We start from the raw sequence: 22492 nt of genomic DNA on the forward strand, positions 1-22492 counted from the left end.
GGCATAACTGGTATTGGTGTGCCTATGGTTTCGAAAATGGTAGTCTACATTTTAGAGTGGGTGTATCAAAGATTATATTAGGGTGTAAGGAGGTGCATCAGATTATCATGTGGATGATGTGATCAGTGATGTCATCAGTGATATCACTGACCATGTCATGAATGATGTAATATGTGACGTCATCAGCAGTGCATTGCGGGGGCACGAGTTATAGTTGGCTCAACTAACTATAACGGGCAAATTTTTTTCAGTAAATATATAGATAGATATATATATCCATATCCTATTGGCTGTCGCCAGTAGGTATTTATAGTAAAGACCATGTTCCCATAGAAAAAGCGTTTTTTGACTTGCCTATATCTTTGGCGTTTTTTGATGAGTCTTTACAAAATGTTCCCCAAAAATTATCCTAGTGAGTTAAGTTGTGCATGGAAATTATCAGGCAGACCCGTGTAGAGGAAGTAAAAAAAAGGGCGTTTCCCATGCAGCTCGAACCCCTGGATGGAATTCCACCAAATTTGTCAGAAAGCTAGCTTTTGGTACGCAGATTGTGCTTTTTATTATTTGGTGTAAATCAGTTCAGTAGTTGGTGAGAAACGTAAGGAAATCCAAATAAGGATATCTGCGATCGCGACGACTTGGCAAATAATAATGAGCTTTGCTCTGATTGGTTTCCATGACTTCAACCAGAAAGTGTTGGCAGACATCCCAAAAATGGGAAAAAAATTAAAGGGGGTAGGGTAGAAATACCCAGCCCCCCAAGCCACGGCATAAAAGCATGTTTTGCTAAATTCACGGTGATTTTCGCAAAATATTTGCAGATATCGCCATGAATCCCCCACAAAAAGCGTGGGCTCCTGCACTTGACTTAATTGTAGTCACCGGGTGGCCAGGTCCCGGGGGTATATGGGATTATTAAAAAAACAGAGGGGCATGCATGGGGCCCATCTCCCAGGGCTTAAAAATACCCCACAGACCACCATCCACTGGGCCTACACATTAAATGCTTGGTGAGGCCTTGCGGACCCTCTCTAACCCTGGGTGCCACCACCTCCCTGGGGCTTAAAATACTATGCTTGGTGGAAGCACAGACCCCTGAGCCCCGGGGACCACCCCCTCTTTTGGGATACTTTATATATGGAGCAGGGCCTGCATGGACCTCCCAAGGGACCACCACCTCCCCGGGGCTTTCTATTTTTGAAAGAAGGAGCCATTCTCGGACCCTGGGACCAACACCTCCCTGGGGCAGGCCCATGAAAGTGAAAAGAGCAGGGACACTGGCCCTCCTCCTGGAGCCATTAATGGCCCTGGGGACCGCCACACCCCTGTTCCAGCTCCTGCTATGTCCCGAGGTGCCCACCCCCGGGAGATAGCCGCTTCCATTGACTTAGCGGTAGTTTTGACCGCTCCAGCCAAGTTAGAGCAAACAGTCCACTTCCAGCAAATGGGACCTGACAAAATGCTCTGGCTTGCTGGAAGCAGAGGGGTCATCTGTTTCCCTGCCTACTGTCAAGCGAGCAGGGAAACAGACAAAATGATTGCTCTCACAGAAAAGGAACTGCATGTTTAGCAGCTGCCTGTTTGTGAGAGCAATGCCTGCTCCTGCAAGTTCTGTGGGAGCCTTGAACCTCCCACCGGTGTGAGAGCAATTTGTTGTCTGTTTCCCTGCCCCCTTAACAGCTGGCAGGGAAACAGACGAAGCCTCCGCTTCCAGCAAGCAAGAACATTTTTTCAGCTCCCACATCCTGGAAGCAGTGTGCTTGCTTTGACTTGGCTGGAGCTGTCAAAGCTCCCGGCACGTCACAGCGAACAGCTTTGCCCCTGTGGTGGACACCCCGGAACATCGCATTAGCCGGCCTTGAGAAGTGGTGGTCCCCAGGGCCACTATTGGTTCCAGGAGGAGAGCCCCCTTCTTTCACATTTATGGTCCTGCCCCGGGGTAGGTAGTGGTCCCCCCTCCTTCTTTAAAAAACAAACAAAAAGAAATCCCTAGGGAGTTGGTGGTCCCCAGGGCGTGGGGGGTCCGCGTGGACCCCTGCTTCATATTTGTTAGCCAATAGGAGATGGTGGTCCCTGGGGCTCAGGAGTCCCACACGGCCTCCCCAAAGCATTTTATTTTTAGCCCCAGGGAGGTGGTGGTCCCTGAGGGTTTGGGGGTCCTCCAGCCCCCCTTGGACATTTAATATGTAGCCCCGGAGAGGTGGTGGTTCTCTGGGCCCGCGGAGGGTCCGCCCAGCGTCCCTGCTTCTTAATATGATTAGCCTCAAGGAGGTGGCGGTCCCTGGGGTATTTTGAAGCCCTTGGAGGGGGGGCTCTGCGTACCCTCCCTCTATTTTATGAATAATCCCTGCATACCCCTGGGTTCTGACCCACCCGGTAGTTACAATTAAAACAAACCCATGAACCCGCGCTTTTTTTTTTTAATTTGCACCGATATTCGCAAATATTTCCCGAAAACCCCTGTGAATTAAAAAAAAAGTGCTTTTATGCCATGGCAGGGTTCAAGGGGAAGACCAAGGCTTGTGGGGGGGTCAGGGTATTCCTACACTGCCCAAAAAAGGACACTGTTCCTATCGCATTTTGCAAACAGTTACCCTTGCGTGAGGGTGCAAAAAGTCACCCGTGTATCTGACAAGAAGAGAAAGAGGTCCTAGGTGAAGGGGACCCACCAGTGAAATGAAAGAACACATTTTGTCCTCTGTTGCCCTCACACACCCCAGGGAGTGTCATGCTTCATCATCGGGCGTTTGTTCCTCGTAGGGCCGGCGCTGCAATTCCCTACGGGTCCCCCGAAGGGTCTCTTTATCGGAGATCTTTTCTAGGACTGCCGGATGGTGCATGCGGGTGTGTGGGGTGGGGATCCAATGAGGGTGAAAAAAGTGCGTGCCTAGTGATAAATAGGTTAATAAAGGGTAAACAAGCAGCAAATATTTAGATTGTATACCCTTAGCAGACTCAACTGCTGTTTAAAATCTTGCCCCTGCAGCACACTATGCCCAGGTGTCAAAAAGGTCATAGGTCGACATGTTTCGCGCCTGCGTCGCCTTGAGGGTCGTTGGCGCTTCTTCAGGACCAAAACTATAAAATAAAAGTGCACATGAAACAACCAATTAAAATAAAATACCCTCCAAATCAATCAGGGCGGGCAGTAAACCTGTATGCAACTACATAAAAGGGACCGGGGGTCTACAAAGAAACACAGTAAGTGATGTATATGCTAATGGAAGGTCTTCTTTTACCCCTGGCAATCCGAGCTGAGCATGATTGCCATCAAATTATATCATGTGATAGAGCTAAATTGTCAAGCCCTGTGAAGTCATTATTATCACGTGGTAATCTGCCACATCCATGAGGATGACCGTTAGAACGTAAGGGTCTCCTCCGTGGCGAGCTCATATGCTCTCCGTGGATGCCATTCCCCACCGAGGCAAACAATTCATGCCACAATGTGTGCAGAAAAACATAGAAAAAACTATGAAAAAAACTATGTAATGCAGTGCAGTGAAAAATAAAAAGGTTATGTGAAAAGATGTTTTGGCAATATCTCTTTCCTCACACCTAGTAAAACCAAAAGGAGTTAACTCAAGCTCCCGCTATTGATTCATAGTAGAGCACTATAACTCCTTATATAAGGTCAACATGTTTCAGCCTAAACGGAAGTGATCCAGGCTTTCTTCAGGACCAAATCGCAGCTACTGCATATTAACCAAGCAACTTCTAAACATTACAAAAAGAAGAACCATACAACCTCGCTTGGTGCGAAGCCTTCATATGCAGGATGCAATCATCACCTACAAGAAGATAAATCAATTATCATACTTTGTGCTATTTAAGAAACTAGAAACCAGCAGGCATAATGTTATGTCCCAAATGGCTCTAATGTATCCGCTTACCCTGAGTGGTCAAGGTCCAAACCTCACCTCCCTGGAACCTTCCTCGGGTGTAGATGAGGCCCCGCTCTATAATAAGACAGGGGAAAATAAAAGAAGATGGGCTCTTCAACCAACCTCAGACTTAAACAACCAAGGAAAACCCCATCTGAAGTATAGGGTCCAGCCAGGTTATGTGTCAATTATCCTTCTCTCCTTTACACTCTTTAAAACAATTAGACCTGCCAGATGTCATAGACCTGTTATGATCATAGAGACTACTGTTGTGCAAAGAAAGCACAGTCACAGGCTCTGCTGGCTATGTGCTTCTTGTATGCCTCTAGATCTTCATGGCTAACCCGTTAGTATTCAGTGGCTTAATGGGCTCAACAACACACTTAAACATCAAAATCAGCATGGTGTTTGTTAAATCTACGTCTAAATAATTCACTTATGCCGGACAGGAGCGAGATAAATGTCTTCATTCTAACATATGTTCTCACTCGGCTACGGCTCCGAGACCGCTACATACAGGGACCCTCATTCAAGGATTCGTTTCCGTTGCGCTACGTAACTGAGTCAATACCACTCAATTAGGCATACACTGACCTGTCCGTCGGTACCTCTGGACTCCCGCCGAGTTCAGGGAAGGAGGCACCAGAGTCTTGAACATCTTCGATATAAATACCCTTTGTTGTGATGGGTCTACATCCGGTTTCGAAAAGCGCGCGCTCTTGTTGGAGGCGGAGTAGCAGCGCCGAACTACATAATGACGTCACGCGCGTCTCTTTTGTAGTTTAAAGAGGCGCGCGATCAGTATCACCCAACGTGGCGCCGCTAGACTACAGAATGACGTCACGCGCAGTTGCCCTGTAGTTCAGTTTGTCGTCTAACACCTAAATCAAGCACAGATAAATCGCGTTAAATCTTGAAGTGCACTATCATCTCAAAGATTTATTTTGGAAAGGTGATAGTGCTCAATTCTCTCCCAAATATCAGTAGGAATAGAGGGAAAGGCTATTTTCTTGGGCAGTCATTTGTGTCAAAGCGCCCCTGGTCAGCTTATGGTGTTAAACAAGGTAGGACTAGTACCTCTATAATGATGGAAGAAGCATGCCCTGCTTAGTGTTGCCCTTTCAGTAAAAATCACCCCAGACTCCAAATCTTGTCTAAGGGAGCAAGCCGAATAACAGTACGTATTCGTCTCCACGTGTCACTAAATGTGAAGAAAAAAGTTGTGTGTGTAGTTAACAATGGGTAAATGTGATAGTCCTCACATCCCTATTACTCATACTGAGTTATTCAGCACTGCTAAAAGGGAAAATGAACATCCTGCGCCTGGTGTGAGCCTTCACCCCAATGATGTCACCATATGTATCTTAAAAAGGCATGCCACTGATAGGTTCTGTAGTCCCGAGATATACATCGTTGCATTGTCTAATGGCCATCAAGTACTCGTGGTAGCCATGATGTTTAAGTTACATAGTGACCAGTCCAAACCGTGGTCAACTCGTCATGTATGTAGTGTTCTGAGACTCAGTTGGGCCTGCCTATAAATTAAAGGCTAACCCAGGGAATGTCATCATTCAGACCTAGAGTGTCACTGTGTAATCTGTACACCCATTTCTGCTCTTTCACAAATAGATATCTAGCTATGTCACTGACAGATAAGGGTATACTGGGTTTTTCAAGAACAGTCCATTTAAACTCTTCTGGTCCATGATGTTCATTGAAATGTCTCATGAGTTTTGTAGTGAGCTTCTTGCATCTAAATGTGCTTTTGTGCTCCAACATACGTGCCTTAACTTTTCGAGTGGTCATCCCGACATAGTTAGTTCTACACGGGCAAGTGATCAAATAAATCAGATTACTGCTGTTGCAATTAGTGAAATGATACTGAATCCAAGGTTTATTGGTTCCTATATCAATGGTCGTTGAATGTGAAGTCTGTGGACAGATAGAGCATTCGCCACAGGGATGGTGGCCAGTGGCCGCCGGTAAACCCCAGAGCGTACCCAATTGTCTCGGTAACGGTGTCTTAGGGCGTGTATGAACCAATTTGTCCTTGATATTACTGCCTCTTTTAAATGCAAACAAGGGAAGAGGAATCTTGTCTTTGCTCGAATTCAATAAACGCCAATGGTGTCTAATACACTTCTGTACTTGGTTTGAGAGTGTACTAAAAGTATGTACAAAGGTGAGTCTATCTACAAGAGGCTTTTGCATTGGTGGCTCTAAAAGGGACTCACGGTGATTGTTGGCAGCTCTCTTGCGGGCGCGTCTTATCAGACTCTGAGGGTAATGTCTTTCCAAAAGATTGGTAGTCAGCAACTGGGTATGAGTTTTGAAACCCTCCGTTGTTGAACAATTTCTCCGCACTCGAAGAAATTGTCCGTAAGGCAGGTTGTCTCTGAGTGCCTTTGGGTGCTGGCTGTCATATCTGAGGAGCGAGTTCCTCGCCATAGGCTTTCTATAGATTTCGCTCTCTAGGCCAAGAGATGTTACAAAAATGGACAGGTCAAGAAATGACAATCTGGTCTTACTCGCTTCCACTGTGAATTTGAGGAATTCGTTTTGTGCATTTAACCATTGATGGAACTCAGAGATGGAATCAAGGTCTCCACGCCAAACGACCAGGACATCGTCAATATATCGCTTCCACAAGCGAATCGATGCCAAAAATGGATTGGTGGGAGCTAGGACGTGTTCCTGTTCGAATGCATGCACGTATAAATTCGCCAGGCTGGGCGCGAAGACACTTCCCATACTTGTCCCGGAGGTCTGCAAGTATAAGGAGTCTTCCCTGGGTTCTGACCCACCCGGTAGTTACAATTAAAACAAACCCATGAACCCGCGCTTTTTTTTTTTTAATTTGCACCGATATTCGCAAATATTTCCCGAAAACCCCTGTGAATTAAAAAAAAAGTGCTTTTATGCCATGGCAGGGTTCAAGGGGAAGACCAAGGCTTGTGGGGGGGTCAGGGTATTCCTACACTGCCCAAAAAAGGACACTGTTCCTATCGCATTTTGCAAACAGTTACCCTTGCGTGAGGGTGCAAAAAGTCACCCGTGTATCTGACAAGAAGAGAAAGAGGTCCTAGGTGAAGGGGACCCACCAGTGAAATGAAAGAACACATTTTGTCCTCTGTTGCCCTCACACACCCCAGGGAGTGTCATGCTTCATCATCGGGCGTTTGTTCCTCGTAGGGCCGGCGCTGCAATTCCCTACGGGTCCCCCGAAGGGTCTCTTTATCGGAGATCTTTTCTAGGACTGCCGGATGGTGCATGCGGGTGTGAGGGGTGGGGATCCAATGAGGGTGAAAAAAGTGCGTGCCTAGTGATAAATAGGTTAATAAAGGGTAAACAAGCAGCAAATATTTAGATTGTATACCCTTAGCAGACTCAACTGCTGTTTAAAATCTTGCCCCTGCAGCACACTATGCCCAGGTGTCAAAAAGGTCATAGGTCGACATGTTTCGCGCCTGCGTCGCCTTGAGGGTCGTTGGCGCTTCTTCAGGACCAAAACTATAAAATAAAAGTGCACATGAAACAACCAATTAAAATAAAATACCCTCCAAATCACACAGGGCGGGCAGTAAACCTGTATACCCATAATCTGGCTACAGCTGCATGGTGTGTACCGCTCATGATCGATACCTAGGAAGGAAAAACACAATAGACCACAAATATGAGCATCAGTAACAACTTTATGCCACATAATGTGCCACCGCTATGTGCACATCAATTACATAAAAAAGCAGAACAGGCACGCAAGACACATGAATAAAACATAAATACTCAATGGAGCCCATACCCAATGCAGTGTCACAGTCCGGGTCTACAAGGGACCCCATATATGCGTTAACTATGTCATCTAGTTATCGCATGGATGGTAACTCCAGTGATCTAATGTGTCCAAGGAGCACGCTGTCTGAAAGTCTCAGCAACTGATACTATCATATAAATATGGCGCAGTCTACAATAGGTACCATAAAAATTATTGAGTCTTAAAGAGTGCTTACCTCGCACTGTTGAGGGAGTTCCTCCTCTGGCTAGAGTGATGGACGCCTGCACATTATCGGGCTAGAAAACACTCAAAAGTAGACAGGAATGTGCAACCATAACTACAGATCACAGTTATTTCTAAACCAAGACTTCACGATGTCCAAGTCCCTTCTCAAAAAATTAATTTACTTACAATTTCGCCGGGATGCTGCCTACTTTACACCTACCCCGTCCATGCGTCTGCCAGTAGTGAGCAGAAAGTGACAAGACGCTCGTACTAATAAAACAGTTAGGTCAGGAGTCTGGGCGTTTACCCTTTCCGGGATGTCCTTCGGAATTCAAAAATAGAGCGCATGCACGAGAGCAGGAGTACAATGCACATGTGCATTCGTAAGGAAAACTACTACCCAGTACATGCGCAGAGACTTGCTAAATAACAGAATACCGGTGTGGACAATTCTTAAGCTCACCACAATGTCGTCAGAAATGCCCACAAATGAAAAATGCCTGCAGTACATTGTTAAACTCGCGTTCCAAAACTAATCATTGCATACACGTGGACTTCCCGCATAGATGCAATTCATACCTTGCTGTTCCTGGACACACCCCGTGCTAAAGAGAGGCTAAGTTGGTAGTGCCTGTGCGTGGTGACTTAAAAGAATAATTTTAAACAAAATCCTGTCAACAAAATCCAAAGCGCGCTGAAGTGAAATGTCACTAGGGTTGCAACCTCTGCATATCTTCGTGCCTCCTACCTCATCAATCTAGTTATCCATCTAGTTATCAAATGTGGAGTCAAATTACGGAATACCGCTACAGCAAAAGTGCTGAGGCGGAGTCCAGAAGCAATTCCCACTGTCAATAGGATAATGACGTGTGCAGTTACATTTATTTTAAGTAACTATAACTTGCACCCCCGCCATGCACAGTGCTGTCCTCTCTGATGTTGGTTCAGTTGTTATCAGTAATTCTGCCGTTGATGTCAAAGAACTTGTCTTGAGTGTTGTAATATACGAAGTCATAAGCAATGCATGGCAAGGGCGTGAGTTATAGTTAATTGAAATAACTGTTACATTTCAGTTTTTTTTTTTCATTTAAAATGTTTAAAAGGACCATTTCACCTTACTATGACAGCACTTTAACCTTTGTTGTTTTCAGTGAATTTCTAGCTTTTTTTTTTTTTAAACGTAAAGCAGTATTTTATTACCATTTGTAAGGCCCACCCGCTGCACATGACCAGGCCCTGTATCGAACCCCACCCATGGGCAGCCGAACCCCTGCCGCACACACCTGTTCGCGGCAACCCACCACAGACACTCAGTCATTGCCCTACTCTTTTTGTTTATTTTACCGATCCGACAAGACTCTTGAGGGAGTCACTGCAGTCCTTATGCTCTCCTGTGGGACTCCTCCGGTGGTCCATGGGGACAGCGCTGACTCCCATGGGATCGCAGAAACCCAACTAATGTATATATGTTTTCAAATTTACTCCGGGTGTCCCCCTGGGACTCTCTCCCCCTTTAAGATCTAGGAGGCAAGGGTTCCCCGACCCTGCACCCTTATACCTTATTTATTTATCTTTTTGAATTTTCAGGACATGAAGACTAAGTCCCGGTGTCTTGAAATGGCGGCCACAACATTTCTCTTCATGTTGCAGCCAGTAAACCAGAGCGTTAGCTCCCACAGGAGTTTGCAGGAGCGTTCAGCTCCCACAGGAGCTGCGCCAATGGGGGAAAAAAAAAGATCCCTCAGCCAATCAGATCAATCTATTATTTGAAGTTGCGTGATCTCGGCACTCTTGCGAGCCTCCTGCGAACCCAACCATCCAGATATGCAAAGTTTTCAAACCTTAATTTCTCAAAAACTACTGAACAGATTTACACCTAATCACAAAATGTTTGCTTTCTGGACCAAGATCCTGCCTTCTTTCAAATTTGGTGTAATTCCATTCAGCCATTTTTGTGTTATTGCTGTTCAATTTTCCTATGGAAAATTGCATGGGAAAATTGCATTTTGGGATCTCTTTTTTCACAGTTGGGTTTTAACAGATCACCCAATAACATTCCATGGAGGAGCTGAGGTGGATGATCTTCATTTATTTCGAAAGTTTAGTGAAGTCAGATGGCCCCAAAGTTATTTGCTAACCAAAAAACCCTTCTCCTTTGGTAACTAGGTCCCAACTATAACTTCACAGTCTCAACTGCCACTGTGCAGTATGTGTATGTACGTGTGTGTGTGTGTGTGTGTGTGTGTGTGTGTGTGTGTGTGTATGTGTGTATATATTCGTAATGGGATGGGGGATTAATTGTGAGTGAAAATCATTTCTTTTGTCTTCACGCAATAGGTGGCATGATTATGAATCCTGATAAACTATTCAGAATAACAAAAAAGGAACACCTACACATGAACGGCACCCAGGACACACATGAAATCGTAAGAAATGACTGCCTCAGTACAGGTGAATTTATGCTACTCTGACTCAGAGTACATTACAAAGTCTGAAACTTCATACCATTGGAAATCATAAAAATATTTTTTTTGCTGACTGTGATACTTTTTTTTATTGGACCAACATAAAACATACAGTGGAGAGTCCCTTTTATGTACCTTATAAAATTTCTGAAAGTATCAGATTCCTTTGGAAAGCCAATATTTGCATTTGTTATATTGCCCAAACAAATAATATGTTTGGATGAACCACATTGCTACATCTGAGGGTTCATAAATGTGTGCTATTGAACCAACGATGTCTATAAGAAAACGGAGAGTGTGGGACATTTTCCTTAGCGAACAGTACAACTCCACTAGAAACTTTTAACGTTATAGCATTTTCTTGATAGATGCTCTATGCACAATGCAGTAGAATGAGTGAGGTAGTAGAGGATGTGGTAATATTTGAAGTATGGGGCTTGGTAGTTGGTGTCAGCCTAGCAGGTAAGCTAAGTTAGTGGTGGCTGTATCTTTGAGAAGATCTGTACCCAATGAATCTTTATCTTTAGGCTGGTCACCTAATAAAGGAGTTGTTATCTACACCTAGGGATATCCTAAATCATTTATTAAAAAGCTTTCACATCAGCTTCAGCATTTTACAAACTTTTGATTTAAATTGGTAGATGTACATCGAGTGTAATTTTTTGAAGCATAACACTTGTTGCCTTGTGTAACTTGTTTGTCTTTCTTTTCTCAATACTGGTGTGTCTTTGACTAAAGAAGAACAACAAACATCAATTTTGATTGATGATTTTGGGGAGGAGATTGGAGAAAACAGCACTGAATCCCACTCAGGTGAGTTACAAATAATCCTAGGTTTTTGAGTGCTAGGCCTGTAGCTACAATGGCTTCTTGTTGTCACGTTTGTTCTTTCCTACTTAGTTTTTCTATTTATTATGTGCTCATAGTAGTAGCATTTCTTGGGTTAATACAATGTGGGCTCTGTCATGTAGACATTGCAGGTTTGCACTTATACTGTTACACTCATGGCCTTTGACTTGAATTATCCCATTCCTATTTATTTCTTTGCAATACAAAGTTGTATAAAACAGCATCACTGTTTAATAGCTTGTGCCGATGTATATGTACATATTGAATTACAGTTTTTATAAAGTCATATTTACAAGGTGACTGGATTTTCATTCTAATATTGTCTACACTTTGAAATGTAAACATTAGGGGTGATGGAGTGAAATTTCTTCTTTTCTAGTAAGACACTTTGACAGACGTGCAAATGACCACATTTTCCACCAAATCCACATCAGTTCATTGTAAGAAAATGCGTTAAAAATGTTATCCGTGACTACCCATACAGATGTAGTTATTTGTTTACTCAAAGAAAGTCATTCTCACTGAATATGTATCTTTATTATAATATTATACTGATATTTATATTATTATTATATAACAGGACATGATAGTATTTCCTTCTACATAAAAGAGGAGGGAGGTGCCTATTACATCAACACTCAGGACCATAAGCAAAAGGAAAGTACCTACAATTCCACAGGTGAGTAAACCATGCTTAGCTGCCTGACGTAACATTTGTATTTCGAGGCATCCCCTCATAAAGTGCTGGATATCAATATTTTAATATTTTATCTAGTTTCTTGGAAGGCGTCAGCAAAGCTTTTCAGATCGTCTCAGTAAATGCCAAGTCATTTAAGCAGTTGCACTGCTCTGGGAGCCAAATACCACATGATGTTGAGCCCCCTGGGATTATTATGGGTCTTCGGGTCTATGGGGGTCCTCTAGCTGGATGATTAAACTACAGCTGTGTTCCAGAGAGGGTTTGGTTAAGGGAACTCTTGCATATGGCACTTGATGAAAAAATACACAGCAAAAAAGTAGATGAAATAATCGAAGGATAAAGTGAAGTTATGGTTAGCTTTGATTAGAACACCTCAGCATATGTTTAAAAAAACACTTAAAGTGTAGGTATGGTTACAAAATAAAAACGAAAAACCATAGAAATTTGCAAGTTATGGTGAGGAACAACATCCACAACTCACGCAATAGCCATGCAAACCATAGCTCATTTAGGGAGAGCTCATGAGAATTGTATTTTGTGTGTGAGTTGTAATTTGCCTTCCAGGTCCTGTAGCAAGCAAATCATATGGTTTGCATGACTGCCCATGGAGGGTTGAGATCTGGGCCTAGCCATTGCTCATGCCATGCAGCCAACTACTTTTTCACATGGCTAAAGGCCTTGCACTGCAGGGGTTGGCTGCCCATAGCAGGTTGGGCACATAGCCTGTAGACATTTCCTACTGCAAGGAGGCAAAGTCCGTGCACAGAGATTTTGTACTCATAAACAGAAGTTGAGGTCCAAAAACTGTCCCATGCAGAATATGATAAAAAATACCAAAGGTTATAGTGAAGTGGTTAGCTTTGCTTATAAGACCATAAATTATGTTTAACAAAAACCCTTAAATTTGCTGAACCACAATTAAAATACGGTTGTTGTAACAACACTAAGTCTCCCTAATGCACTATTTATGACCACACAAATTATATCACTCACCCATTAATGATATCATTGATGACTCCATCCAATGGTACCAATACTCTGCTCATTTCGCTAAAACTACTGTTGTTCATGATGATAGAACTATATATCCACATTTTTACCTATGAATATACTGTGTAATAATACGGTATACTTTACTATAAAAATATTACTCCCTGCAATCTTATCAAAAATAAAGTTTATGGTAACCACATGCAGCAGTATTGAGGCAGTGCACAACTGTTGTAAACCACTTTTAAACAGCATTAACAGATACCCATGATTTCATTAGTACACATGCACAATCACAACATAAATCAAACACCACAACAAAGCTTAAAACTGCTGTTAAGAAAACGAGCCAGTACACCCTATGATTTAAAAACATTTCTGTGTAATATAAACATTCTACTGGTATCATATGATCGCATATCCCCAGATGAATACGAAGATAAGCCTAGTCAATTAAACTACCACAAGTGAGAACAGATATATCACTTTCTACACGCTGTCACCATTGAGCAGTCAGACTTTGTCAATACATCTGTGATGTATAAAAACAATCTTGAACAGAGAACCCAGATGGCCTTGAGGTAGGAGGAATAGGGCGACAGGTGTTTAAGCTTGGGAGCTTATTTATTACTCGGTTTTAGTTCTTTTTTTCTTATTTGTTCCCAGAGCATCAAACCTTTTACAATTTCTAACGTTTTTTTCAAATTGTTTTTACACTATTAAATGTAATGATTCTCGTTTAGGAGACCCTATTTTACATTAGTTCTCCAGGATAACCTATTTCAAAGGAAATTGGTAACAATTACTTATCTTGTTTCCATTCAGTCAAATGTTTGACTGCAGCTACTGAACAATTCCAGTGATGGCTTGTTCATGCAAATATTGGAGTTGTATACTTCATTAAATGTAATAATGTGATAAGGAGACTGACTTGAGATTCAGGTAGGACCTTTCTAAATGTGTTTGACTGCACACAGTTAGAAGAAATGTACTCTAGTTGTGCAGCTTGGTAGTATTTGCTTTGTTCGGGACTCCTACCATCTTACGGCATTCTTCAAAGCCGTTGATTCTTTTAAGGTTTTACATTCAGCTGACATGAAGAATATTACAGATCATCTTATTGTTCACAGAGCATGTCAATTGGTATGAATTCCATATTTTATTACATTGCTTTTAGACTAGTGTGCCATAGACTTTCAGGGCCCCATTAGGAACAAGGAATATGTTGTCATCCCTTCAAGTTGAATACAAAGAAATGACAATATGTTCTGTGCACTCGCTAGCTGCTGGGCCCCATCCCACTACTTCTGCCTCCCTAATAACAGCAAAAGCCTGAAAGTAAGGTTCTTCTTTCCAAGACTTCCACACCAGTCTTCAGCTCTACTAGCCTTTGGTCTTTTTTCTCAGACTTCAGTTTGTCAGATAATATTGTTATCCTTTGGTATTCCCCATGCTTGAATTGCAAGTGATGAAAACAACATTGCTTTAATTTGATCCTGCAAGTCCAGTAACATCAGGTGTTTTTCAATATTGTGTCCTTGACTTGGTTGCATTTTTAAATGTGGCTACATAAAGTGCCCAGTCTGATAAAGTTATTTCTGTCTATTGTCTAGACAAAACATCTAAGGAAGATTAATGATGTGTTTGTCATAAATGGGCCGGTTTGAACGGGTTTAAACATATCCGAACAATCCGGCTCTATATGCATATTATCTTGCATTATCCCCTGTTGCCATAAAAGTTGTAAGTTCTTGATCAAAATCTCAATTTGTTGTAGTGTGGTCACATGTTCAAATAATTGTTTTTTAATTATATTGTGATGATCTTTATGCACATTTGAAAATGTGATTAATTCAGTAGTTGTTGTAGTAGAAGTAGTACTTTATTTGGTTGCTGTGAGCCATCAAAGTATACATACACAATGCAATCAAAATATGTCACATTTTAAAATATTACCTAAAACAGCAAATATCCAAGTCGATTTTAAAAACATTGGCTCAAACATGAAATAAAATCTTTACTAATATAATTCCATCCCTATATACAATCTGTGCAATATGCAGCCCTATGCCGTGTGCAAAATGGCAGAACATCAACAATTTCTTCATAGATTTCATAAATGTTTTAATAAGTAAAAAAATGTTGACTTTGAAAAATGTTGAGAAATGTTTTTAATGTATAAGTGTAGTCGCTAAACTACTGCTGTTATAATTTTACTTCTCTTGTACCAGACGGCCTCTAAACATTTACTCACAGCAAAAACAGTTACAAGAGTAGTATCACTTTTTAAGATTCTATGGGCTATAAGATATCTGGTTATACCCAGATCCCGACATATTGGGCAGATCCATTTGCGGCGACACCCATAATATTTTGGGCAAAAGAACATTATATGCGTCTCATTTTCATTACCCTGGCCACAAGCTGAGCAGATGCTAAAAGTTTGGTTCTTGTTCAATTTGTAAATAAATGAACTTAGTGGGAGTGGCCCATAACAAAAACTAATATATAAACTTTTGGCTAGGGGTGATGAAACTAAATCTAAAAATTGCTCTAAAAGTGGAAAGGGCTTAAAATCCAAAAAATATTGGTCAGGGAGTTATTCAGTAATTATTTCACTTATGTCTTACAAAGAGCATGTTTTCCCCTTGTCAATGTGACTATAAGCCGAATGGCATGCATAATATATTCTCTTCTAATCGGATCATTCTATGCTCCATTCCAAGGGACTGTCTATTGTACTGTAGGTATTTGCAGTCCCTTTACTTCATTTTTTCCCTCCACAGTGATTAGTGTTACTTTGAAGGTAAAAAGTAAGTTCTCCCAAAAATACTTTTTCCTCTCTGTAGTTTTTAACTGCTGTTGTGGTACTCTTAGTGTCTCCAAATTTCCATTATTCCTTCTTGTATACCATACACTCTTCAGTTATGAAGAACCATCTTCTTCTGAAGTCATTTATCCTCTCCTTCTCCTCAGGTTGTGAATTAAGGCTGGCCTTTAAGCACGTAAAGTATCAAATGCTATTAGTACTTTTTCCTAGAAAACTAGAAACTCTAGAGCATTGTAGTTTCTGTATTGACAGTGGCTTTTATATAAATTTAAACAGTTAATACAACCATTGGTAAGAGTAATACTCTTTTGGGATTCAAAAAAGTTGAAAGCCAAGATTTAAACAAATCTTTTTAAAAGGCACCTTACATTTCTGTTAATGAGGAAAGAAAAGTGGCACTTCAGTCCAAAGTCAATCTGAATCCATCTTCTATATCCACTACTACAGTTTTCTAAGAGCTTCACCTGCTCTTGTATGAAGGAATTGTCAGTGTACTTAAAATGCTAGTAAATGAAATAAGAGCAAAATAGATCTTTAATCCAAGTCCAATTTGATGTTATTTCCTTTTTTTTATTGACTTAAAAGCTGTCTCCAGAGGGCGTGCCAGGGAGGCCAATATGGCGGATTTGTTTTAGAAACGCTCCATACCTTCTCCACCATCCGGACTCCCCAGCTGCTCGCTGCAGCCATACTCTGCCTTTACCTTGGCTCCTGTTGTTCCCGGAGACCTTCGGGTGGCCCACCTGGACTTCACGTGTCCTGCTGCCCCGTGGACGGCGACGAAAGCTGTGGTGAGTGGCAGCCTGCTAATATGACAGCCATCCTCTAGGTGGAGTTGGTTGGTCGCCCGGAGGAGCATCTGGTGCTCGGCACAGCATCCAAGATCTGCAACCTAGATACTGGTGGTCCTTGTCACTGCCATGGAGTGCTCGAGCAGCCTCCTGAAGCTGCTGCCCGCACTGGGGGAGTTCGACAAGGCCCTAGGTGCAGTGTTCTATGCCGGCTTGGGCCCGGCTGTGCCTGTGTTGTCAACATTGGACCCCTGACTAATTGGTGGTTCTCACCCTCTTGCTGATGACTCGGAGGCCCTCATTGTGCTCCCCCCGCATAGCGAGCCCACCTATGTTACATTTGGACCCTCAGAAGGTGGGCCTGCCGTGGGTGGGGGCTGCAAGAGGGTTAATGCAGTGGACTGCTCCTCTCCCCCTCCCTTCACCGGCAGTACTTTGTTGATCAGCCACCACCTAGAGCCCACAACTTAGGAGGCCATGGCTGTTGGTGATGCCCTGCTGTGATTGGGGAGTAAGCGGGCTGAGTTTGCCCTTCTACTGTGGAGTGGTGTCAGGGATCGGTCTCCACCGCTGGCTCTCCTAGGACCTCTGACAGCGCCACGGGTGACACGTTCAAGCCTGGGTGCGGTTGGTGCCAGTCCTTCCCCCTGCTTTCCCTGGCCTTGGATCTGGGACTGTGCCCGCCCTTGCATGGTGGCTCCCGACTCTTTAGCGAGTGGGAGCATCTTTACAAGGGAGACTATTCTAAAAGTCTTTATGCAGAATTCTCCAAAGAGGTACTCAATAAGCTCACAATGGTACAACATGCCTCTGCAAGCCTGGTATTGAAACTTTCCAGATGGAGAGCAGCCTCCCCTAGCCCTCAAAAAACTACACTGGCTACCTATCTATTAGAGGATCCTATTTAAGATTCTCCTACTGGTTTTCAGAGCCCCCAAATACCTCACTGTCCATTTCAGCCACTACAAGACTCAGAGATCATTCAATGCTAATCTATTAAAGCTCCCACCCTTTAGACTTAAAACCCAGATTGGAAAGTCCTTCATGGAACACCTGGAACCAATTTCCAAGCTCTCTCTGCTTTATGGACTCTGAATACATATTCAAAAAGACCTGGCTTTTTCTAGCCCCAGAATCTCTCTGTTGCTCATTAATATATTCCCTTCCTCTGACCTCCTGCTCTCCCTCCCAGTACCTTCACTCTGGATTTATGTGGAATCTAACGTCAGGGCCAGGTTGCAAGTGACAGTGCACTCTATAAGTTCCCCATTCATTCATTCATTCTGCAAGTAAGAGCCAGGCCCTTTGACTTCCCTTCGCTCCCCTCGATTGAGTGCCCGGCTGGAGTCTCACGCATTCTGACAGCAGGGAACCCTGCCACCTCATCAGCACCATGGTGAAGGACAAGGGCATGACACCCCACAAACAAACGCATATTGAAACATTTCCGATGCCAGTTATAAATCATCCCAAACCATCCAACAACTCTGTGAGGGAGCGTGGCTTGGAAATTGCCAATGTGTCAGCCATCCTCTAAGCTATCCAGACCTCACATGAGGTGATCCAAGCAAACGTGAGGGAGGTGGGGATGGATATGATTCCCCTGCGACAGGTACTTCCGAACGTTGCGGGTAGTGGCCGAGGGACAGAACTCCAAACTTGAAGACCAGGTTGCTGATGCCAAGAAGTCGGTAGTCGCTGACCACCACCTCCCGTACCTTTTGAAGATGCTGAAAAACAGTTCTCTCTCACATAATCTCCTCTTCGTAGGCTTTCCTGAGGGAGTTTCCCCAAGCACTTTCTAGAAGCCTGGCTCAAATCCTGGATCCCAGACCATGGTTTGTCATAGAGAGAGCGCTCACAGGGCTTTCGCCCAGGGGCAACCTCCTGGTTCCCCTCAAGACCTATGATTGTTCAGATACTGAACCACCGGGACCGAGGTGCAATCCTCCAAGAGGCCCGCAAAAAGGGGTCTCTCCCACTTTGACTTGAGTTGTAAATGGTATTTCTGGACTATACCAAGTTGGTTCAGGCTCAGGGTAAATCCTTTGATGCAGTGTAGGAAGCTTGGTTTCTGTTGCAGTAAGCCCCCCACTTTTTACCAGATTTCTGATTCACTTTGGCTTGATGTGCACTGTGTCCCTGCCAATCAGGTTCACAGGGCCTGTATGCTTTCCCAAAACTGTATCTTTGTACCCCCAATTGGCTCCTCTCTGGACACATGTAAGTCCCTTGTAAAAGGGACCACGAGTACCAAGGGCACTGTGACCAGGGAAGTCCTCTAAGGGCTACAGCACATATTGTGCCACCCTTAGAGGTCCTGTACCTTAACACACACACACACACACTGCCATTGCAGGCTGCATGTTTTGGTGCAGCGAGAAGTCAAGAGTTGACATGGCACACATTCCTGTGTGCCATGCCTGCAACCCACTGCCTATGGTATAGGTAAGACACCCCTCAAGCTAGGTGGACTGTACCACTGGTGAGGGTACAGTTGCATGGGCACTGTACCCCTACAGTGTCTAAGTCCATTCTTATACACTGTAAGTGCAGTAATGCCATAAAGAGGATTTGGTCTGGGAGTTTGTCATTACGAACTCCAAAGCACCATAATGGCTTTATTGAATTCTGGGAAGTTTAGTAGCAAATATCTCAGCAAAATAAACCCACACTGATGCCAGTGTGGGATTTATTATACAGTGCATTCGGAGGGCATCTTAGAGATGCCCCCTAAAAAACGACCAACCTCTGGTGGGTTCCCTGATTGGTAAACTCCACCATGCCACCACAAGACATGTTTCTGGACCAATGGGGTGGAAGCCTGCGCTCCCTGAGCCCAGAAACAAAGCATTTCCTGGGTGGAGGTGTTCCCACCTGCCCCAGATCAGGAAGACTCATCTGTGGCAGTGGAGCTTCAAAGGCCATGCCACTTTTGTAACGCAACCTCCACCCTCTCCAGCTATCAGGAGCAGCCCCCCTTCCTGTCTACCCTCCTTACCAGCAGGAAGACCGGCGGGAAAAATTAGAACAGTCCCGAAGATGTGCCCACCTCGGCCAACTCCACCCTTCAGGTGGGAGAGTCGAGGTGAACCCCACTCTTCAGTGCCTGCCATCTTGCAGATGGTAGGCACTCTCCAATCAGGATTAGGGATTGTGCCCACTCCCCCACATGGGGTGAATACACCAAGGGTGTAGTCACCCTAAGGTCAGTAGCCCTTTGGTTAAAGACCTCAATACCCCTAAAATTCCCCTAACTACAGTATTTAGGGGGTAGCCCTGAACCAAGAAGGCAGATTCCCGCAACCTATGAAGAAGAAGGACTAAAGAAGATGCCCAGCAGAGAAGACTGCAGAGAAGAACTGACTTGGCCCCTGCCCTGCTGGCCCGTCTGCAGCTTCTGGAGAAAAGTCACCTTGTCCTGCAGCCAGCGACCTCTAGAGCCCCTGGGAGGACTGACTGCCTTCAACAAAGACCAGATCTCCTATAAACAACAGCTCTGTTTAAAAGAAACTCCCAAGACAGATTCTGAGCCAGCTGTGGACAAAGAAACCAGATGCCTGGAACCCCCATTGCACCCGACTCCTACGGCCCGAGTCTGAGTGGCCCACCGGTCCCAGCGAGGTCCCCCAGCACTTCAGAGCACGAGTCCACCATGGGTCGACCCCTCCAGGACTCCCTGATGTCGCCTGCAGCCTCTGCATGGAGACCCGCCCCAAACGCAAGTGGTCCGGTAAAGTGAAATCCTACCTCAAAAGGCATCCCTGCATCCAGCCGCCCTGCACCCTGGAGAAGAGGACCCGAGATGCACCTACGTCCCAGAGCACTCCAACTTACCTGCCCAGCTTTTGGTTCCTCCAGGAATAATTCCTGGACCAAGCCTGCAGCTAAAAACCAACAAGCATTGGCATAGCCAATAGGTCTCGCCTTTGGGACCTTATAAGTGTTTAGTTATCCAGCACAAAATCCTTGATGCAACAATATCAAGTGTTGCATGGCTAAACACTTATACGGTCCTAAAGGCGAGACCTATTGGCTATGCCAATGCTTGTTCTAAGAGCGTCATACCTCTATGTATCAAGAGAAGAACTCCAAACAGGAGAATTCAAAAGAAAACTCCAACACAAAAAGTGAGAAGAAAGGTGAGAAAAAACTACACCCAACAGGAGTACGACCAAGCAAGAATTTAGAAGTGAACTTGAATTGCCAGGAAATAATGAAGGAAACTATGCGCATATCTGAATTAGAATCTGGCAGAAACTTTGACGAAAAGTCAAATACACGAGTTCCGTGCACTGAACCGCTGAGAAGAAAAACTCATGAGTTTAAATAAAGAATCATTAATGAAAATGCAGGTGTCAAACATCGATGCTCAGAAATTTCACAAAATTAAGTTATATCATTGAAAGAACGGTAAAACCTGCGAAGAAAATTCAATGAATCATCATAACATGCGTAGAAAGCATGAACAGCTTACTAAAAGTAATTTAAGAATTAAAAGTATGCATTGAAACATAATGTTTTTATGAACAGCTTACTGAAAGTAAATTAAGAATCAAAAGTAAGCTTTTAAAACATAAAGTATTCAACGAGTTGTATCATATATGAATAAAAACACAAATTAATAGTAATTAATTGCACTAGGGCAACTCGCGCAAGGAATAATAAAAAGTGTGCACAACACTTAATCAATAAATTATTCAGAATCAGACTCCGGTGAGTTAATACTTCGTTGAGAGGAAACATGCATGAATATAAGTAAGGTATACAGTGCAGTACTTTAAAAAGAAAAAAAGTAAAATAAGAAAAGTAGTCACCGTTGTTGAAAACAGGTAAAGTCTGAAAAAGGGAATCAAAAACCCTGAAAAACAGTACCTTGTATGCAGAAGTGAAAGGCTGCGCGCAGGAGAACAGGTCCTTGAGGAAACATTGCCGATTTCATGCATTAAAAAACCTGAAAAAAATAGTAAGATGTACGCTGACGGAGGTATGACGTGTTCTCGGTGGCATGCTGTTTTTGAAGTTTTGTCCGTTGCTTTTGAAGAAAGTTTACGGTGAATCTCATGAAGAAAAACGTGGTTGGCAAAACGTTCCGCGTCTGCAGGAAGTAAGCAGAAACATGGTTGGCATGTTAAATGCTGGAATTGTAATCCGGAAGGCCAAGCTTAAAATGCCGGCACGTTTTATACGTAGTGCCGGATGGTTGTCAGCACGTGAAGGCAGAAAAGCGTCCAGGAGCAGCAAAGCAGGACGAACTGCAGAACACTACACAGGATTCATGGAACTTCCAAGAAGAATGCAGGCAGAAGCAGGTAGGCGCGCGCTGAAGGTAGCTCGTGCGGTATTTGAAAACGGCAAAGCGGAGCGCTCGTGACATATTTGAACTGTGAGGATGTAGTTAAACTTCCTTAAAGGGAAAACCAGCAGTATAACAAAGCGCAACAATAAAAATGAAATTAAAGTACTCACTGTCATGAAAGGTACATAAGAGCAGATCACGCTGGCCTCAGGTTATGGTTATTTTCATCAGTAAGGTGCAGCAATAAACTAAGGAATAAATTCTCATCTGTAAACCGCCTCAAACAAAGATAAGTCCAAAGTCCAAACGCTTGAATGATGTTACTTGGGTGGTAATTGAACAGAGTGAAGCAGGGCTCGTAGTGTTCATAAAGGCTGAAGCTCTGAAGAATAACGCTGCACATAGGAAATAGAGCCTTGTGTACGAAGGAAAGATACACTAGCTTAAGGGCAGCAGGAGAAATAAAAAAGCAGCACGGCAAGCATGCAGAAGGCAGACATGAAGAAGGCAAGCAGGAAGGTGAACGCTGCTGTAGAAAATTGCGCTTTGAAGAAACCCAATTTGAAGGGAACAAGTGTTCTTCTTAAATGGGCAGTCAGGAACTGTTAAGCAGAAAGTTGTAGCAGGGACTGGCACTGTTTGGAATAGGGCGACCAGAGGTTGGTCACTGGTGGGACTCGCCAGTAT

The 22492-nt window shown here is 43.6% G+C and overlaps 1 protein-coding gene across 4 annotated transcripts in view; it reads left to right on the top strand.

Moving 5' to 3' along the window:
* LOC146866791 (uncharacterized) overlaps window positions 1-22492 on the top strand; it is a 178538-nt gene that overhangs the window by 75157 nt on the left and 80889 nt on the right. For 3 of the 4 annotated variants that reach the window (XM_085601331.1, XM_085601324.1, XM_085601350.1), the window contains 3 exons: window positions 10219-10332; window positions 11085-11159; window positions 11776-11874. In XM_085601331.1, coding sequence (XP_085457457.1) covers window positions 10219-10332; window positions 11085-11159; window positions 11776-11874 — 288 coding nt within the window. The remainder of the gene's footprint in view (window positions 1-10218; window positions 10333-11084; window positions 11160-11775; window positions 11875-22492) is intronic. The other variant, XM_085601341.1, reaches the window with a different exon arrangement.

The sequence above is a fragment of the Triturus cristatus genome, chromosome 1_2 (genome assembly GCF_964204655.1).
Source record: "Triturus cristatus chromosome 1_2, aTriCri1.1, whole genome shotgun sequence".
Classification (NCBI taxonomy): domain Eukaryota; kingdom Metazoa; phylum Chordata; class Amphibia; order Caudata; family Salamandridae; genus Triturus; species Triturus cristatus.